The sequence below is a fragment of the Ceratosolen solmsi genome, unplaced genomic scaffold (genome assembly GCF_000503995.2).
Source record: "Ceratosolen solmsi marchali unplaced genomic scaffold, CerSol_1.0 scaffold6, whole genome shotgun sequence".
In the NCBI taxonomy this organism is placed as follows: Eukaryota; Metazoa; Arthropoda; class Insecta; order Hymenoptera; family Agaonidae; genus Ceratosolen; species Ceratosolen solmsi.
Window position 1 is genome coordinate 14376667 of NW_011948414.1, and position 21793 is coordinate 14398459.

General features: G+C 22.8%; 3 protein-coding genes across 5 annotated transcripts; 2 read left to right on the forward strand and 1 right to left on the reverse strand.

Moving 5' to 3' along the window:
- Positions 1-775: 775 nt before the first annotated feature.
- LOC105368210 (uncharacterized) lies at positions 776-6942 on the forward strand. 2 transcript variants are annotated; one of them, XM_011507176.1, is made up of 5 exons: positions 776-1334; positions 2803-3232; positions 3490-3658; positions 6504-6767; positions 6851-6860. In XM_011507176.1, exons 1-4 carry the CDS (start codon positions 924-926, stop codon positions 6733-6735), a joined length of 1242 nt encoding a protein of 413 aa, XP_011505478.1. In that variant the 5' UTR covers positions 776-923; the 3' UTR covers positions 6736-6767; positions 6851-6860. The 2 variants fall into 2 exon arrangements, with proteins under 2 accessions (XP_011505478.1, XP_011505477.1); XM_011507175.1 differs by having other exon boundaries at positions 6504-6942.
- A 3460-nt stretch (positions 6943-10402) lies between these two features.
- LOC105368211 (L-xylulose reductase) lies at positions 10403-13517 on the forward strand. Its single transcript, XM_011507178.1, has 5 exons — positions 10403-10524; positions 10790-11219; positions 11365-11513; positions 13116-13249; positions 13287-13517. Exons 1-4 carry the CDS (start codon positions 10473-10475, stop codon positions 13217-13219), a joined length of 735 nt encoding a protein of 244 aa, XP_011505480.1. The 5' UTR covers positions 10403-10472; the 3' UTR covers positions 13220-13249; positions 13287-13517.
- Positions 13518-16096: 2579 nt separating this feature from the next.
- qm (geranylgeranyl pyrophosphate synthase quemao) lies at positions 16097-18071 on the reverse strand. 2 transcript variants are annotated; one of them, XM_011507179.1, is made up of 7 exons: positions 17896-18071; positions 17388-17542; positions 17184-17328; positions 16989-17109; positions 16772-16911; positions 16579-16681; positions 16097-16509 (listed from the first exon to the last, which is right to left on the reverse strand). In XM_011507179.1, exons 1-7 carry the CDS (start codon positions 17953-17955, stop codon positions 16286-16288), a joined length of 948 nt encoding a protein of 315 aa, XP_011505481.1. In that variant the 5' UTR covers positions 17956-18071; the 3' UTR covers positions 16097-16285. The 2 variants fall into 2 exon arrangements, with proteins under 2 accessions (XP_011505481.1, XP_011505482.1); XM_011507180.1 differs by having other exon boundaries at positions 16373-16493.
- Positions 18072-21793: the final 3722 nt, after the last annotated feature.

Consider the following 21793-nt stretch of genomic DNA (forward strand, 5'->3'; position numbering starts at 1 on the left):
AAGATTGTATAATACAATTAAGATAGATATAGTTATGCCTATTCTTGATAAAAAAATATATGGAAAAAGATTCCAATCAAAAGCAACATACGATAACACTTGACCAAGTGTCAAATCTCACGTTTTCCATTTTACAACAGATATTCTTTATCGAATCTATTTATTTATTTCTTCGACTTTTTATCATATTATAATTATAAAAGAAAACTAGATAAATACTAGATAATACATGCTGTGTACATAATAAAATGAAAAATATCTATTATAGTTAAAATTTAGTTAACAAAATTTTTATCAATTTGAACATAGGTAATTAAAAATCTATTTTTCAAATAAATACTTCAAGAATTAAATAGAAATATCATATTTTATTTGAAATAATCTATAAAATTTAAATATATTAATATTTTCTATTAGAAATTAACTGTAAAATATATATTTTCTTTATTATAAAATTCTATATATTCAATTACTTCAATATCAGTAGAATTATATAAATTACATGATAAAATATTTGTTTATTCTATATTACAATATATGTTACATTCATTTTGCATTTTTAAATTTTAAATATTCGTATAAATTATTATTAAATTAAAAAGCATAAAATTTATATCGTTTTTTATAAGATAGATTTTTATTTTCTGTGTCTAAAATTATAGTTTTCTAAAATATAATGTGCTGAAAAGTAGAAAATAAAAAAAAGTATATTGTATATTTTTACAGTATATCATCCTGCAAATAGTCATTTTAGTAAAAATATTTGATGAAGTTGTAAAAATGATAGAAAACTAGCTGCTTAAAACGATTGTTTTGATATTTCAACAAAGTATACGTGATTGTAAATAAGGAGGAAAGTATTGGCCAATTGTGCTTGCAGCTTGATATATAAGCTGACTAATAAGAAAATTCGATTTACTAAGATGACAGTTCTTCAACGGCGTACAGACGTCGACAGCATACATATTTGCGTTGATGACAATAAAAAGGATTGTTTAACATACAGATGTAATTATTGGACAAATCACAATTCCTGGTCGGAAGACATCGAAAATGCAGCACCAAACAAAATATTTGAACAGTGGCGCATTGTTGAGCGTACACTCTTTAATGAGCAGGACCAATTATCGGTAGGATTACTTTTTGATGAATGTGTGCAGTGGAGAAATCAATTGAGTCAGTTTAGAATCCTTGGTCGGAACATTTTAAAGGAAGGAAATAAAACGAGCAAAGCTGTGTGCGATAAAAGAAATTCAAGAATAATAAACGCGAGCAACAAGAAGAATGCTTACGGCACCAATCTTTGTAGTTATAAGTATGATTGTTCTGTGAAGGTCAGTATTTTTTGAATATTTTTTTACTGTATTTAGCTTCAGATATCTAACGGTAACTATTTACTTACAATTTTTGGAAAATCTTACAAAAATTTTAACAAAAACTGCAATGATGATATACAATTTTGAATAGTTTTGTTTTGGTTATTGATCGTGTAGTTCATATAACAATTATTTAAGCAAATTTGGACTTTAGTATATATATATATATATATATATATATATATATATATATATATATATATATATATATATATGTATATACATATATATATACTTGAGTATCTTTAGTCATATAATTTTTATTTATTATGTTATATTTCATTATTTTGTAGTCAAAAATTATTTTGGCTTGAGTTATTGATAGGCAAATAATCATTGCATTCTCGAGAGGTAGCACCGTAAATTTTAATATATATTGAAAAGAAATTGCATTATGCTTTCATTTATGATAATAAAACATTAGTTATTTAGTTATTTAGTAACTTTAGAAATAAATACTGCTATAACATTTAATATGTAAAAGGGCTTAATATAACAAAATTATTGTTCGATTATTAAAGCACTAGTCGTATTTATAATAATGACACTCTGAATGATGATAATTGCAACAATATAGCTATCAGAAAAAAATTCGAATTTAGACAAATTAACTTAAAAATAAAATCTAAGTATCTGATTGTGAATGTATTACATCGTTAATTTTTCTTCGTCATTTGAAATAATAAAAATATAAAAATAAAAATATCTTTGTACATAAACAAAATCAAGTCAATGAAGTTAAACGCTCTGCAAATTACTTTCAAAGAATTAAATTTGTAACCCGTACTGATGATTATATTTTTAATAAACTCAAAAAATAGATCTATTATATTCATAACTATATTAAGTGATTGAGTACTTGTAGTGTATTTAATTATATGAATAATAAATTTTTCGTTAAATATAATATTTTTAAATACAATCATAAAAAGTTTTGTTTTCTTTAAAATAGATTAAATGATGAATAATAATAAATAATATACTACTTAATAAATCAATAAGTACATTCAGAAACTATTGGAAAATAGTCAAGTATATAATATGATTTTTTCAAAATACATAAAAAAATATGAATTTAAAATCCTCTCCCTTATAGAATATTTATATATTTATCATTTAATTTTAATCTTGATGAAATTAATTTATTTCTATAACTAATAAGATAAATATAATACACCAAAAAGCATCAAAATAAATTTATAAAAAAATCTGTTTATTTTAAAATTAATTTAAAAAATTCGTTTAAAATTATGCCACATTAGTTACAACTACATATATATTTATCAAAGCTATTCATATTTTTTATTTTTAAACAATTTCTATTCATTTCTTTAGATAATCATTAAAAAAATGTATTTTTTACAACAATTTACTTAAACTTTATTTAGTTTTTTAATTTAAAAAAACTTTATTATCTCATTTTCAGTCAAATCGAAATCAATGTAAAGATAAAATTATTGATATTATTATTGATTTCATTTGTAAAGAAATATCTGAAATACAAATGACAAAAAAAGTCGATAATTTTAATGATAATTATCATGAATTTTTGAAAATTGTACCTGCGCCAATATATACTAAAAAAAACCCTCTTGTTAAGAACTATTTTTACCACAACAATGAGAGAACTAATACACTAGCAAAAGGTAAACGTCAAAAAAAGAAAGAAGTGGAAAAACCTAATTACCAGGATACACAAATTCGAAGAAATAGATTAGGCACTGTTTTCAACGAAAAGATCATCGTTAGTCCAGTACCATTTATCTCTACAACGAAAAAAAGTTTTTCTACTCTTAGTAACGCTCCAGTTCACTTTGTAATAGAAAATCAGAATTTTTCTAATAGTAATCGCTCTCGTGAGTTACTTATATAAATATTTTAAAATACACTAGAACTAATATATATTAATTAAGAATAATTTATAAATATTTCCTTCAAATTTAATAAGTATAAAATTATTAAAAATAATTTTTTTATTAAATAAGTGGAATTAAAATAATGCCTATTATTATATTCATATCTTATATTCAATAATTTATATTATTAGATTATAATTTTAAGTCTACATAGAATTCCTCATATATAATAAATATATTAAATGTAATTGTTTTAGCTATGAAGAAAGATAATACAAAGCAAATATTATCTCAAAGAAGAAAAACATCCTTGTTATCAAAGCCACAAATTCAAACATGGAATACATCAGGATATCCTACAATTTTACCGAAAAATGTTAAACTTTCTCCGATAGATACTACAAGATTATCAAGTAATAATCGAAGGTAGATTTAACCTTAATATTGACCTATTTATGGAGTAATATATATGATATAGATTATATGTAAAATTTAAACATATTTAATATAACTTTACAATTGAAAATGTATCAATTTAGAATATTAATAAAAAATTAAATACTCAAAAATTTTATTTAAATTTATCATAGCTATACCATATCGTCATTATACTTAAAAATACTTTTACAGTATTTTATATATTTTAAAAATTACTATTGTTATGAAAAATAAATATTTATTATATTTAATTTGTATATTTTATACATTAAGAAATGATGGTTTCATTTGCATTATTTCTTAAAATAAAAATTTGCATTGCAAATGTTTTGATATGACTTATAAAATTAGCTAAATAAATTTATTTGGCCTTTTCATTTATATAATTCACATATTTAATAAAAATTTTAATAATACCATATAAAGTTGTATTAATAATAAATGAGTTTATTTAAATGGTGTTACGTATTAATTGTTATAGAATGAAATAACAGTTTCTGTTTTATTTACAGAATAAAAATTGAATTCGTTAATTTACTAGTTAGATAGATAAAATGATAGATAAAAATTTAAGTTAGATAAATAGACGAATAAGCAGTTACATAAAGAAGAATGAAGTGATGGAGCGTACGACGGGGGGGGGGGGGCTTCGTAATTTAAATATGTTTTAATATAAGAAAAGATCACCAGATAAAAATGATTGAAATTTAATAAGTAGCACAAAAGACTGTAAGAACTCGACTAAACCCGTCCACCATGAGAAATGCATTTATATATTAATAATGTATTCAAATTTTTTATGTCGGGTTCTTTCCTATATTGTTTTATGATAATATTATATTTATATCTAATATTCTTAATTGGTGTTTAATTCAAATATATTCATAATATTATATAAAACGTACAATTAAATAATATTTTTAATGAAGCTATAAATATATAAATAAATATGAATTTCTAATATAATTCAATGTATCTCATTAATATAATTAATTAATTGATTAATTAAATTAAAATAATAATATTCAATCATTTTTATACTACTCATACTAAATTTAAAGCTATTTATATTATTATTTAATTTATTGGATTTCCGTAACTAAAAAATATTTAAATCTATTTTATTATACAATAAGAGTCTATAAATTAATTTTTTTATTAATAATAGTTTATTTTTATTTTATTTATTAATAATTTTATTTTATTAATAATTTTACTAAAGTAAAATGTTAAACTTATAATATGAACTATATTTATCACGAACATACGATAAGTCATAATATCGGTATTAAACTTACTTACAATTAAGTATTATTTATTTTTATAATATAAAATAATTTAAAATATATTAACTGATAATGTATAGAATACTGGTATAATAATGTCGATTTTTGAACATCAATATAAATGAAATTTTGAAGTAAAATATTATTCATGCTTATATCGACTTGTAGTGGTTGTAATTAATATTCGTTTTATAACATAAATGTGAGTTCACTTTATGAATTATTATCAATACATATGTTAAAATTATAATAAAAATATTCAATTATACTAATTCAATTATACTAATAATTTTACTATTACTTCAATCATTCTAATAATATTAATTAATGTAATTAGTTTTCCTTGTATTTTACAATAAAGACTAACATTCCTATCGATTTTTAAATGAAAAAATATATGCATTTAATTTTCCTACGAGAAAAGTTTATCAGCAAAGTGTCGGTAACATGAGAAACTTACTTTACATAAAAACTACTCTTTTCTCGTTCGGAAATACCTATGTAATATACATGTCACAGCTCAATGACTTTATAATATCGAAAAAAGTATTATTTGACTTTAAAAGTATTATTTTTTTAAATTTTTGTAATAACCTAAATAATAGATTTAGTATTAGCTCAAAGCTTATTTAAGTGGGTTACTTCTTTTTAAAAAATTAAATTCTTTAAATTCAAATTTAAAAATCTATTTGTGCATCATTAAAACCACTATTATTATTAAGACATCCTTAGTAATAAAAATTGTGTTTGTTCGTCTATTTTCGAAAAATGTTAATTTGTTTAAATTTCTGAGTTTTTATTCATAATTCATAAGTTTTTACCAGAAAATATTCAAAACTTCCTTAATTTTTTACCTCAGACGTAATAAAAAATGAATATTGTAATTTTTTACATACGTACATTAACTATAATGAAAAATTGAATTATTAATCCATATTTTCGTTTAATTCAATATTATGAGAAACTTTTATTATGAGATATTTTTGTATGATATTTTAAGTTTTATACAAATCCATTATTCACAAAATCTGTTATCTAATATAACTCAAATGGAAACTTATTTTCACTTTTTTTTCAATACAAATTAATAGTATTCATATAACGATTTATTCCGTTATTATTATTTTAGTATAGTTCTTACGTAATCGTGCACATTTAAATTCATACATTGTTTGCTTTTCTATTATTTCTATTGACATATTCATAATAAAATAAGAAATTACACAAAATACAGTTATCATGTTGACTCAATAGAATTTTAATTGTTTTTCACCAATTTTTATATAAATTGACCGTCTAATAACTAATCAAAATTAAATTACACGTACTAAATGATTTAATTTAATTTACGATTTAATTTAACTAAATGATTAAATTACACATACTAATGACTGGTTATTTAAATAAAATATAAATATAAGTTAAATATACTTGTATATATTAAACTATATATTTGAAATATATTGTTTATATTTACATAAACATTTTTAATAGTTTTTTTTCTATTAATATGGCAAAAATAATAACACAATAATTACTCGTTTCAGACTAACCAAAATTGCAGAAATCTTACCTTCCCGTTCTAATCGCAACTCTTTGAGTCCAATTCTGAACTCAGTGCAATCAACTTTTCATAACTATGTACAATACGACAGTCATAACTCAAGCCTAGAAATCCATGGCTCAAATACAATGGCGCAAGTACCACAAGTTGAGAATATATCAACAAAGGAAATTTCAACATGTTTAAAACGCAGTGATGCTCATTATCTTTTATGATATTCGTTTTTATTTGATTAAAATTAACATACGTAACTTTTCCATCAGTTCATAAATAAATACCGAATATATTTTTTATTTAATGTTAATTTTTATATTACTTATTTGATAACAGCTAAGCCGACTCTATATAACATACATCTACGCGCTTATGTGTAAGTATTTATCAATTAATTACATTATTATTACAAAGCATTAATAATGGAAGTTTGATATTCTCTAAGTACATATATATTTTTTGATAATAATATAATTTGATTTGTATTTGGACTCATTTGGACTACACGACTCATTTGAAAATAATAACTAGTTATTTTTTAGAAAATCTTTACATGTTTCTATTGTAATTAAATATTATTAAATTTATGCTTTTCAAATAATTTTAATGCTATTTAGATGTGATTTAAAAAAGGTAAAAGCAAGTGTTTGAAAGAAAGGCATTTTAAAAAATTAATATAAAGAAAATTTATGTATTAAAGATCAAGATAATATTTAGTGCATCGCATACATAAAAATTATGAATACACATGAATACGAACAAATTATATTTCTCATTCGTACCGATACTTATGTATAATTAAAAATGTATGATATAAAATGTTCTATCACAAAAAAAACTTTGTTATGTACTATTGCATGTATATAATATGAAAATATACATAACATTATTAAATGTAAAACATTTTTTTTATATAAAATTTTTCAAAATATATCATATATGAAAAAGATATTTTCAAAATTTATAAATAAGAAAGCAAAATTGTACTTACGAACAAAATGTATTGTATAATTATAGAACATTCAAAAATGCAAAATATAAATGTATTCTCTTCAAAGTAAATAGACTTTTATTTTACATTTATTTTCAACCACATGTATATTGTATTATATTTTATAAATATTTTGTATTTTAAAGTTTAATTATAATTAAATATAATTAAAGCTTATTTTATGAAGATATAATGTATACAGAAAAATTAATTAACTTATAAATTAAAGTTACATTCATATTAATTTTTTATTTTGCATAAAATTCAGTAAAATTAAAAAGCTAATGTTAATTAATTAAAATAATTAAAATTAAAATTAAAAATTAAAAATTAAAATTAATTTTTTTCTTATTTTAAAAATTACTCATATACATGATACTGTAAATTCATTCTAACGTTTATAAGCTTTTCAATCATAATCACTTTTATTTATATATTCAATTGCCATGTAATTACTTTTATATCAATATACTTTTATATAATTTTGTAACGAATATTATAAAACTTTATATCTTTTTAATCTAATATTACTTATTTCTTTTCTAACGTATACATTTTGAATTATAGTATAATGTTGAGTATTTAAAAATATTATTAAAAATATGTCTTCAATATAAAAAATCAAATTATACAGTGATTATGCATTCGCAAGTTAATATTTTTGACATAAGATAATAAACATTAAAAGAGTTAGTTGTTCTTCAGATCTTGTAAATGCAACTGTAACCTACCCTAAAGCAAATGGTAATTAGTTTTTTGAATATCAATAGTATCATTTGGCCTTTACATTATATTATTTATTTTTATAAACATATTGTTATTGTAACGAAATTGGATAAAATAAAATACAAAGTATAAAACAATTTAAATTAATACATGTAATGAACAAAAACTAAAGGTTACTTTAAATATATTTAATTCAATTTAGATTTATGTATTTTATGTATGTGTATATATATTTTCTAGCTATGTCATGATATATTATAGATTGCCTAACAGCCTGAGAAGGCTTGGTTTGACTTATTATAACTTATTCAATGGTTATACTTTCTTTTCCCTTCTTGTATGTGACTGAAGGATTCATTAAATATAATTTATTTTTAAATACTTTGTAATATAATAGATTGCCTTCAAATAATATTAAGAAAGACTTCTGTTTAAGTGTTATTATATAGAGTAATTTTATATTTGAAAAATAGATATGAATCTTTCTGTAATATTTTTAAATAATAATGCAGTCTACTTGATTATTGTTTTAGTTATTGATTTTACCTTATAATTAATTGTTCCATTTAATAAATATGTGAAAAAGAATGTGAAAAATTTAAATAATCAATTTACTACTATTGCTTTGTTTTCTTTTAGATTATATGCATTGATAATATATAAATAAAAACTGTATAAAATTAATTAGTGATATAGTTCATTGAATAATTTAAGAACGTAATTAATTAAACTAGAACCGCATCACTTTTCAGCATATTATATACTATTTGATTAGAACATTGAATACTAAAATATTAAATTGAGTTTACTAAATGTTTAGTTACAATTTATTCAATTCACTTATTATAATATTCAAAACCAGATTAAATCATAAAAAAATGTTTGAAACCATAGATTTATATGGAATCGATACTAAATTGTCATAATCTATACATTTTAGTTTCGTTTTATTTAACTAATTTTTTAGAAAACTGAAATATGTGAATTAAAATTGTAATATTTTCTTCTTTCATGAATGGAATTGCCCCTTTAAGTGATGCACAGTCTTATACGTAAAGTTTTTTAAAATTTATTTTTATTATTTTTACTCATTATTTTAACAATATTTAATAAATGAAAGCATTAGATAAGCATAAACGACATAACTATAAAGGAGAGTAAAAAGATACAAAAATAGATTTGAAATGAATAAAATATACATTCATTTTTGTTTAAATACGTATGACTGAGATATAGCATATCGAATAGATTCATAATAAATGCTATAACTGATGTGGTAAACAGTTTTTAAACTAAATTTCTAAAATTTCTAATTTCTTAAATATTAAAACCAAAATTGCCCATTGTATATGTGTGATTTATATGCATTACTTGTTTTATTCTCACTAATAAAGTCATGTTTGTTTATATATTTCAACACATGTATATAATAATTATATATCTGAAGTGAAATTAAACAAAAATATGAAATTTCCAGATACAATTAATACAATTAAAAGAAAAAATTGAAAAAATAATTAAAAAATATATATTTATACAATAAAGTCATCAAATAATTATAAATTATTTAATATTAATTTTAAAAAATTAGTAGATAATTAGTTAAAAATTTAACTTAATGCATAATTATTTGATAAAGTATAATATTCAATTATTAAAAAATATGTTAAGAAAAATATAAGTAGAATATACAAGCTTTAAATGTATTCGAAATACAAAGTACAAAATATTTTATTTAACTAAACTTGTATTATACTAAATTCTATTTACATTGAAATACTTTATAAGTATAAATGAAATTGATTTTTTTTAATTTAAAAATAATTTACTTAATTATAATTAAATAACAAATGTGTTTAATTAATTAATCTTAATATTGGGAATATATTCTTTTTTATTTGATTCATTAATAAATATATTTAATTTTGTAATCGTCGCAAATCATATGATATTGAATAGAATCCACACACGCGCACACGCACATGTGTGTGTGTGTGTGTGTGTGTGCACTTAAAATTATATTTCGAATAACATTTGGGATACATTATCACAATTAACTACTGAACTTTACTCTTTATTTTTTCACTTTTTACTTACAGCCATTATACTAATCATCTTTTGGAAGATTCACAGATCTTATGTAACTGGAACAAGTTAAAATTTTTCCAGTATACAGCAGACCAATCTACAGTAAACAACAAGCGTTTAGATTACTAAGCAAAAGTATTTAAATTCTTCGTTATGAACATTAGTTTTGATGGTAAGCGTGTTCTTGTCACAGGAGCAAGTAGAGGTATTATATATTAATATACATAATAATTATAGTTTATTTTAATAATATTGCAATTAAAAAAAAATTTGTATATGTTTAATTATTCTATATAAATATTTGTAAAAATATATTTTAATAAAATCATCTTTAAAAAACAATAGAAAATTGTAATTAATAATATAAAATTAAAAGCCCTTTACACTATTATTAGAATTTGTCAATAATATCGTAATAATTTAAACAATAAATATAAATATAATACATTCAATAACTTTTTAATAATTAGGAATTGGAAAAAATTTGGCTTTACGTTTATCAAAATATAATGCAACAGTTATAGCATTATCTAAAACAAAAAAGTACCTTGATATCTTAACCAAACAAGAACCAAATATTCAAACTATCTGTGTAGACTTACGTAATTGGCAGGAAACTCGACAGGCAATAAAAAATATTTTACCAATTGATTTATTGGTCAATAATGCTGGCGTAGCGTGTTTAAATCCATTTCTTTCTGTCACGCCAGAAGACTGCGATTTAACTTTTGATGTTAACATAAAATCCATTATTAATGTTTCACAAGTAGTAGTTGAAAATATGATAGAAAGAAAAGTCGCAGGAAGTATTGTTAATGTATCATCCCAAGCAAGCTGTTGCGCACTAAATGATCATGCAGTTTATAGTGCCTCTAAGGGAGCAGTTGATATATTAACAAAGTAAATAGAAATATATTAAATAATTAATAATAATAATAAATTAGTTAAGTTCTAATAGAAAATTATACAATTAATGTATGTATAATTTTCTATACACACGATTAAGTTTATTCATTTGTTATTATTCATTTATTTGATTTCTTAGAACTATGGCATTAGAACTTGGCTCTCATAAAATTCGAGTAAATACTGTAAATCCAACTGTAACTATGACGGATATGGGAAAACTTGGCTGGAGTGATGAAACAAAAGCTCAACAAATGCTAAATAAAATACCATTAGGTCGATTTGCAGGTGAGATTTCTTTATTAAAGAATAAGATGTTAAACGTGTATAAAAATAAAAGTTGGAGATAAAGAAACAACTAAGAATTATATAAAATAATATAATCAAATGTAATATAATAATATCCTTTTTTACTTCAAATAACGTATAGATGCATTAAAAATTATATAAAAAAAACATCGTTTCAAAATAAAATTAATTTTTGCTTTAATGTTTATTTTTAATTTAGTGATAAAATATATAAATGTGTTATAACTGAATAATTATATTAATTATTACTTGATAATATGAACGTTTGTATGAAATTTTAACTTGCACTTAAAGTAAATGCTTAAATTACTAAATAAAAAATTTCCTATGCATATACATATATAAATACATATATACACGTTTAACGTCAAAATAATAATATAGGCAATAACAGCTCAAAAAATTAAATTTAAAGAAAAATTAATTGATAATTGAAAAAATAATTATACTATTTCATATACTGACTATTTCATGTAATTAAAAATAATTTATTTTTATAAAGTGTAACATTTTAATGTGTTATTCCATTATTATTCAATTTCTTTAGTATTTATTTCTTATATAATATCTTATAATGAGTTACGAGATAAACAAAATTTTTCATTGAACTATAATAAAATTATCTTATTACAATCAAATCCTATATTTATCAAAATTTTATAATTTAAATACTTATAATTTATCTAACAATATTGCCACTAATAATAATATTATTAATGTTCACTATCTATTACAAATCTACAAATTTTCATTAATATTTAATGAATATATTTATATATGTTGCTGAAAATAATTGTAATAATAATAATAGTATTTACATTTAAATTAAAAAAAGAAAAGTAATTTTTCATAAACAAATTTTTTCATAGAAAAATCAATTCTAAATAATATTTTTATAAAGCAAATAAATATTACTAATCTTAATTTATATAATTCAAGTATGTTTAAAACTAATCTATTTCATAATATATATAATAACATTATGAGCATGAAAAGTAAATACTTTAAATTTTTTTATTTTATTCTAAAATATATATTAAAATGTATTAATAAAAATTAGATTAAAATTTTCATAGCGTTTCTTAATATATAATCTTCTCCTGTAAGTTAATAACAATATTGTAAACCTAATCGTAAATATTGATAAACCATTTTTAAAAATATGCTTTCCATAGAATAAATAAAATTTCAAAATTTTGTAAGCTTATATGGTAAAATTCAGATTTAGTTTAAACGAAATTCAATTTTCTTTATTCTTTATTATAATTATCATTAAAATTAATATACACAAAAAATTTCTATTTTACTTAATAATACTTTAAGTAGTATAAGCTTTATTATATACATATATATATATATATATATATATATATATATATATATATATATATATATATATATATATATATGTGTGTGTATTTAATTTTTTTAATAATTATAATATTATATATATAAAAAAGTAAAGTATTAGAACAAATTAAAATTGTAGTTTTTATTTTAGTTTTTAGTTAGTTTATGTTAGTTTCTAAAAATATTTTATTTCAAACTCTTTTATACATAAAAATTTTTTTTTTCTTTTAGAAGTGGATGAAGTAACTGATGCTATAATATTTCTTTTAAGCAATCACAGTTCTATGATAACTGGTGCTAATATTCCAGTCGATGGTGGCTTTCTCGCTACATAATTGAAGAATTAGCAATATTTTCTATATGTTATTATAAAAGAATGTGTGTGAATACATTATGTATAAACTATTCACTAATAGATGAATTTTTTATATTTTAAAATTAATTGAAAGATGATGTTACATTTATATGAACTTTTGAGTTTGTATTTTTAATTTTTCTAATATACATGTTAGAATCTTTTTCGAACTTTATAAACATTCGATAGTTGCATCATATGTAAGACTGAGACCATAACAGAAAATTAAGTATATTATTAACACAACGTTTAAGTTATGGATCAGTGAGAATCCATATATTATACAGATTTCCATGATATAATAATTATATATGTAATAGTATTGAAGCTAAAAAAATTTTTATGTAGTTCAGTAAACGTTACCTTTTGATTTAAATTAAAGCGCTAACCGTTAACATTTGATTTTTATTTTTAGTTTTTTATTTTTTTAACTTTGAACATTATTTTCGTTTTAAATATTATCACTTTTTTAACTTGAATGAAAAGAACTTTTTAGAGTTTTAAGATATTGAGAGCATTACAAGAATAGACAAATTTAATTTTATTATTATATATGCCAAAGCATAAACAAGTGGAAAAACGAAATAACTATAAAAGGTCTTATGGTTTTAGAGTAAATAAATAAATAATCAATAGTTTTCTTCTGCAGCGAAAATAATATCTTCAACGAAGAGCTACTGTCTCTCTCTCTCTCTCTCTCTCTCTCTCTCTGTCTGTCTGTCTGTCTGTCTAAAGCTATTTGAAAAATATAAAAACGAAAAGGAAATACAACGAAGAAAATTCATAAGAGAATCATCAGATTTTGTATGGAAGAAATTGTTAAGCTAAATAGAAATAATTAGATGATGTTAATAAGAAAATTTTTATAATATTGAAATATCGATTATTATCCAAAGATTAAAATTGCAGAGTTTAATATGCGTATCCATTACATATGACTCGCTTTTATAAAACTAAATCAGATGTGTGGAAATCTTCGTTTCTTAATCTCACTAATTTAATCTTTATTTAACAAGTCAGCAGTGGTATAGACAATATATTATAACAGGCATATTATATCAGCTCTGATCATTGGATATTATTTATAAAATAAACATACAATAATTTTTATTCTAATTTCTTTATATACATAAACATAACAGATATATCAAAATTTTTTAGTAAACAAATGTTTTTTATATTTACACAAAAATTTTCCATTATAAGAAGAACATAAAAATAAATAGATTAAATTTTATCTTTCTGTTCCTGAATTAACATTCATTATTAAGCATCAACAGAAAACCGTAACATTCTATTACAATTTTTAAATGTTTTGTTAATAAATTTATATCAAATCTTTTTATCATATTTACTTTTTGATTGTAATTATATTTAATTCATTTTTAATATAGTATATCATATTTTTATTCAATTTTTATTCATCATATTTTTATTTCACATTAAATATTATAATTAGGCGATCTTTGTATAAATATTACTTAATACCAAGAAAGGTAGTTTGTAAATGTATCGATGTGTATGAAATCATCTAATATACATTATATTCTATAATATATTGCATGTTATAATATTATAAATTATAAAATAATATATATTATAAAATACAATGTGCATTATAAAATTTAAAACTTAAACATGACACCACAGAAGCAGTGCAAGTATGGTTCTTATACAGAAATATATATTTGCTTAAGTATTTGTTACAAGTTGGAGAACATATTTAGATTTTCTTTTTAGATTCTATTTTTATATAATATTTTTATAAAATAATTAGTATCAAATAATAAAAACATAACATATATTTTTGACAATTGTATTTCAATTTATAAAATTAGAATCTCGATTTAAATTCACGTTCTTTTATTATATACTTAATGTAGTATCACCTCTTTTGGTATCTTATATACTAAAATATTTAAGTATGTGTTATTTGAAATCAATTTGAATTCTATTGTAGAGTAAATTGGCATTCTTGGAGTTTGCCTAATTTTGTTCCTTAAACTTCTTAAATGCATTCAGATGAAACATGGGCAATGGGATATTCACAGCTATTTTATTTTTTAAAAACTGACACTTTGAATATAATATATATAGATATATATGATAAATTCAATTTACTCTTGCTTGTATTTACAAATTTATACATATTTTTCCAATATTTACATTACATGCATGACTTATGATATTTAATTTTTTGTATTTCTTAAATTATTTTAAATATATTAAATTCAATTCTTGTTTCTATGTTAATTAATTAACGCTTATGCTGAAATTTCTTGCTTAAGCAGAAGAAATTTTACAAGATATATAAGATTATTCTATTATAATTGGTATATAATAGAAAGTATACAATTAGCTAAAGTATTATAATAGACTTGAATTTTTGTATCCCTTAATACTCTGGATAATTTGAACATTAAAGTCTGACAAATGATCAATACTATTTTTTCTAATCTTCTATAGCAGAAATATTTTATCCTTTCACCAACTATTTTATTTGTTTCTAACAAGAATGTTTTTTACTTTAGACACATTCTTCAAGAATTGTTGAATTTTCTTTTTATTGCACTATCACCAACTTGCTAAAAACTTATTTTATTCTTTAGTTTAATCATTTTATTTCTGTTTTTACACATATTAGTATGCTTGTCACTATGAGCCGTGAAATGTAACTCAGATACACCCTTTATTCTAGAATACTCATTATATAACTTGTCATTATTTTATTATGTATTATTATAAAATCATAAATATTTTATATTAATATTAATAAATATGTAAATTTTATTTGTAAAATAGATATTGGAAAATGTTAAAATTTATCAAAGACTAATTGTAAAATTTGTATTTGTATTTGTATTTGTTACTCAAAATTTCATATTTTCTCTCAAAAACTTAATCTGCTATATGGCATTTTATTATTCAAAATGTATATCAATTATAAAGCGTCTTATTTTCTTGTATAAGTCACACATATTATATTTAAGAAAATGTACTCATTAAATCATTCGTTAATGAATTGCAAACAGTTTTTTTAATTATTTCATTTTTCGTAATTTTCAAGATTTTTACTCTGTTTCCAAGTTAGTAATTCATCTAAAACACTTATTAAGTAAGGATTTCCTCCAAGTCTTTCAACTTCCTCTCTAGCTTGCTTATCAAGATCTGATAGAATTCTTCTTGTATATGCAAATGAACCAAACTTATCCATTAAATTTACACAATATCGTTTAACTTCAACATTCTTTGTTCTTTGACGAAGAATATCTATTTTCACTGTTAAGAAAATACTAATTACAAATATATTATCCCTTCAAATTGAATTTTAAAGGATACTAAGAATTTGTCCATCATCTGCACCACTTTGTATAGCATGAATTATTGGGAAACTAAATTTTCCTTCTGAAAGATCTTCACAATAGCTTTTATTTTCTGTGTACTGAATAATAAAAATTATAATAAAAAAACATGTAACTAAGCAGACAAAAAACATAAATTTAAGTTTGTACTACTTTAAAATACATAATACCTCTTGTAGACACAAGTTGCAATAATCATCTCTAATCTGAAAATATAATCCTAAAATTCCAGCTAATGGAGTAAAATCTTCTTTGCATTCTGAGAAAAGTTGCATTAAATGTACAGCTAAATTAAATAATCCACCAGTTTCTATTGATACATTATAATTCTATTAATATGATATATAAATAATTAATTAAATTCATTTATTTTAATTTATTACTTACTTCGAATAGTCATCATTCTATATTCGGCTTCTGAAGGACATATAAAATTATCTCTCCAATAAATTTCCATACCTTGACCTCTATGGAGCTCTAAAAGTTGTTCTGTATATACTTGAGTAGCCTGAACAAAAAGCAAATTTATTAATTTTGTAAATTCAAGTATAAAATATAGATTATTATTTTTAATAAACAAACTTCTGGATGATTGAGAGAAATCACTCTTTCTAATGCAATAAATAATACATAATTGGCAGCATTTATAGTACTAGCAACCCCATAAATAGAATGGGCAACTGGAATTCCTCTACGAAGTATAGAGTTGTCTTGAATGTCATCTATTCTGTAATTTAAATGTATTAAAGGTTACTATAAAAGAAAAATCATATTCAATTAACTTACAAGAGGCTGGAATTATGCAACATTTGTGTAATATCTCCAACAGCGTTAAGTTTTTCTACTGATATTTTTAGCCAATAATTAAAAGCATGTGCAAGTTTTCCTCTTATTTGCTTTCCTGGTACTTGAAGTATATAAGTAAAAGGTTGCAATAGCTTCTGCAAAATTAAAATATAGTTATAAAAACTTCATAATATAATATTACCAAATATATAAATGAATACTATATTGTATAAAATTTCTTTAGTTTTAATGAAATATTTTAATAGATAAATTTATGAGTTTCTCGGTTTTTAAATTTATAAAACTATTTTTCTAGTATGAACATTAAATATTTCTTAGGAACTGTTTGTCAGAATATTATATTAAAATTGTTGATATATATATAAAATTAATTCAATATTAGTTATGAAATAAATATAAATTTAGCATTAAAAATAATAAAACATTTAAAATAATAAAATTGTTTAAAAATTTTAAATATAAGATTAAATAAATTTCAAATTCTAACATCATCTTGCTCTTTACTGCCACTTTGAGAGTAAGGAACACTATTTTTTTCAGAATCCATAATTAGAAATACGGCATACAGCACAACCTCAATCTTAATAAATGAAGGATACTTTATTCCTTATAACGTATAAAATTAATCAATCTCATTAAATAGTGAAGAAGAACAATATATATAAATTCTATATTTATAGAAAGATATTTTTTTTACGAAACATATTTTTAAAAAATTAAGTAATACACTATCAAATTGTTAAAAAATCTGTAAAAAATAAAACTTATGTATAAAGAATTAATGTCGTCTGCTATAATCTCAAATGTCTACAATAGATTAGCTGCAAAATATATCACCAAGTGACTGCATATGTGGAACATACTTATATTTGACCAATAAAAGTACTGTATCTTACCATATACGCGTAAATCAATGTAGAATTCTATATGATAGTTGAGCATCGATAATGGTCGAACATTCATTTTAAAATATAAAATTCATTAAAAGATTTTAAATTTATAAAGTATTCTATTTAAAATTAAAAAAAAATTAATTTTCAGTAATTATATTTAAAAATGTGGATTATATTGTAAAACTAATAATTAAAATTTATGATTTTTAGCTATCATATACTTCGCAGAATAAAAAGTTAATATATATTATACAAATAATCAATGAATTTTATTTCATACTCCTACACGTGTGAAAATAATAAAATAAGCATTCCTTTTTGATGAGCATCAAACAAAAGTCAATTGTGTGCTATTAAGTATAGAAAATGAAAAATAGAAATATCAAATTTATTTATTTATTTAATTGTCAAGGATACATTAATCAAATCCTCAACATTTAAAAATCCAGTAACAGCTACGAGTATAGATAAACGAATCTAAATTCAAGTAGATGATGATGGATTAATAGAGGCTGGAAATAGCTAATATTTCTAAAATTGTTCGTTCTACCGATGATGATACAATCTATTTTTTTAAAGCACGAAGTGATAGCAGGGAGAGATCAGCATTCACTTCCGCATCTAAGGACTGACTCTGACCCCCACGTATAGTGCCCGAGTGCACGAAGTGGTAGCGGGGAGAAATCAGCATTTCGCGTCCACAAGGCATGGATTTGCGTTTTGTATATTATGCTACATCTACGTTACATATTGAAGTAGTTAGTGATTACACAACCAATGGTTTCATATCCGCATACAACAGAAGGATTCATCACGGCATTCGAAGATTCTCGGCTCGCAGAGGTATTCCGCATACATTGTACTCAGATTGTGGTGTAACCTTCATTGGGACAGATAAAGTTCTTAAAAAAATGTTCACATAAGGTTCTTAAGAATATCATCGGATAACAACAATACTCTCGCCAGACAGCTCTCGATAGGAATTCAAACCACCTGCTACACTTCACATGGAAGGAAAATGGGAAGCGGTGGTGAAGTTCACGAAATTTCATCTAAGATGTAAAATCGGGGAAACCTAGCTCAGATTAAAGTAATCTTGAACTCAAGGCCTCTAGAGCCGTTGAGCGATGATCCTGATGACTTCTCAGCGCTAACATAAGATAACATAAGATAACGCAACAATACCTGAATCATCCCTAAATTACTTGGTCACTCCAAGACTGTCTCGATGGCAATTTATACAACAACGAGTTCAACAGTTTTGGTCACAATGGTCAGCGCATTACTTACAACGACAATAATCGATATTCGTTTATTGGTACTTATCACCAACGAGCGCTTTCCACCTTACAAGTGTCCCCACGACCGAGGGCAGGGATGAGCTGAACAGAGTAGTCACACTAAAAACAGCTTCGACCACTGTGGTTAGACCAATATATAAACTGGCATTGTAATCAATCTCTAACAAAGGAAATAAGCATCAGTAGAATTGCTGATGGCGGGCGGAATGTTCGAGATTCCGAGAATCTCTCGAATGTTATCATTTCGGGTGAAAACACAACGGCTATTATTTCGGGTAATAATTCCAATAGTTATAATTTCTGTGAAATTTTCCACCGGTCATTGGAGGTCCGGAAAAAACAAGTACACAATCGCATCCATTGTTTCAAACACCACAATCGCCTCCTTATTGTCAGCTAACAAAGCTGCCGCGTGGATATTTAAGGCAAGCACATCACGAGATAGGGGCAATTCAGCTATGAGCTAGTCGCCCAAGAACGAGTCACTCGATGTCATAGTGCCCTGAGCACGAAACTGTTGCAGGCCGTTTTCATACGAAGTGCCGTCATGCACACTCTCGGCACTCTCTTATAATCTGTGCCAATTGCACTAACTCAAGTGGTCGCTTCCACAAGTCCAAGCAAGCAACACCATTCGATGCCACATCAAGGTATCGAACCATTTGCTCACCCTTCCACACCACAAGACAGCTTGGAGGAGACCAGGAATCAAGTTACCACCACGTGGCACTACATGAAGAAGTGTCAAAAGAATTACGACCTCTTACTTTTCAGTGTAGTATTTCACCACCAAGCGCACTGCATCAAGAGGATCCGGAGATTTACGACCTCCTACCTATATGAGTAGTGCATGCTGACACCACGTGGCAAGAACCAAAAAACGGCAAGATATATTATAGTTGTAAAATAAACGAAATAACAAGTACGAAAAGAGATGTTTAAATACTGAATTCAAGCGCTACCCTTTCTACTTGCTCACATTTTTCTCCCACCAGGAGACTGATGGTTATAATCTAATTCAAAACACATTATCTATAAATTAATTCATATATAAAACATTTAATACTTAGATTTAAATATCGAACAAAATAAAAATACAATTTTATTATATTATATTGTTTTATTATTTATGTTATATTCTCTATTATTTGATATATTACAATCTTACATAAATATGTCCAAATATATTTCATTTGATAATAACATATACAATAGATATCTGTCCATAAGTATAAACTTTATACACCATTTATGTTATACTTATTATTAATTCACATTTCACGACGAATTAATCAAACAGTCTCGGCATGTATAATACATTACTAATTAAAATACGATTTTGCTTAAAACAAGTATTCAATTTCCGTAAAGCTATTTTAATACTTAAATATGAAATTTCCTAATAAATGTATAAAATAAATAAAACATAATAAAGATAATAATAAATTATACATGACCCTTTCTGAAAGAAGATATGCATTTCATAATTATAAATCTTATAAACTAAAGCCTTATTCACCATTATCTCGTTTATAAATAAATATATATCGTTAAAATCGCAAATTAAACTTAAATATATAAGGTATTTAACAAAATTAATTAAACAATTAAAATGTACAATCAAGTAATTGGTAATAACATTTTTATCATTAATAATTAGGATTTATGGTATAGCTAGAACAATTTGTGATACAATATTATCGACATTATGTACTGCTTCAGTCTTACTCGATTTTAAATTTACATTTATGTAAAATATATAATTACATTAAATGATACTGTTTGTAAATGAATTCCTTGGTCTACAAGTCTCATACGACTATATGTTTTGCCGCATTTTTCATCAGACATTGTACAGATTGATTTTTCACAGCTCTACTAAACATATTAAAATTATAACTTATTGATATGAAATCAAAAGTCATATCCAATACATCCAATCCCAGAACTTCCAGAACTTATATCCATCAATTTTTTGTTCAGTCTGAATTTAACTATTATACCATATTCTATCATCTGTTTACGGAAATAAAACAAAACTTTTATAAAACGTTTTGGTACATATAATTTTAACTCCATTAAATCTCCTGTATATGTTTATAGACCAATTGTGAATAAACGTACTATACAAAAAAGTTTCTATTTATCGTGGTAAACTACTGTAAAAGTTTTAAGAATATAAGAGAAGTGT

Excerpts from the sequence above, each read along its gene's own strand:
- LOC105368210 (XM_011507175.1), top strand. The coding sequence starts at position 924 with ATGACAGTTCTTCAACGGCGTACAGACGTCGACAGCATACATATTTGC. Across the intron at positions 3,233-3,489 it reads TTCTAATAGTAATCGCTCTC|CTATGAAGAAAGATAATACA; the intron begins GTGAGTTACTTA and ends TAATTGTTTTAG. Across the intron at positions 3,659-6,503 it reads TTATCAAGTAATAATCGAAG|ACTAACCAAAATTGCAGAAA; the intron begins GTAGATTTAACC and ends TACTCGTTTCAG.
- qm (XM_011507179.1), bottom strand. The coding sequence starts at position 17,955 with ATGGATTCTGAAAAAAATAGTGTTCCTTACTCTCAAAGTGGCAGTAAA. Across the intron at positions 17,329-17,387 it reads TTGCATAATTCCAGCCTCTT|AATAGATGACATTCAAGACA; the intron begins GTAAGTTAATTG and ends TTTAAATTACAG. Across the intron at positions 16,510-16,578 it reads AGATGATGGACAAATTCTTA|ATATTCTTCGTCAAAGAACA; the intron begins GTATCCTTTAAA and ends CAGTGAAAATAG.
- LOC105368211 (XM_011507178.1), top strand. The coding sequence starts at position 10,473 with ATGAACATTAGTTTTGATGGTAAGCGTGTTCTTGTCACAGGAGCAAGT. Across the intron at positions 11,220-11,364 it reads GCAGTTGATATATTAACAAA|AACTATGGCATTAGAACTTG; the intron begins GTAAATAGAAAT and ends TTGATTTCTTAG. Across the intron at positions 11,514-13,115 it reads ACCATTAGGTCGATTTGCAG|AAGTGGATGAAGTAACTGAT; the intron begins GTGAGATTTCTT and ends TTTTTCTTTTAG.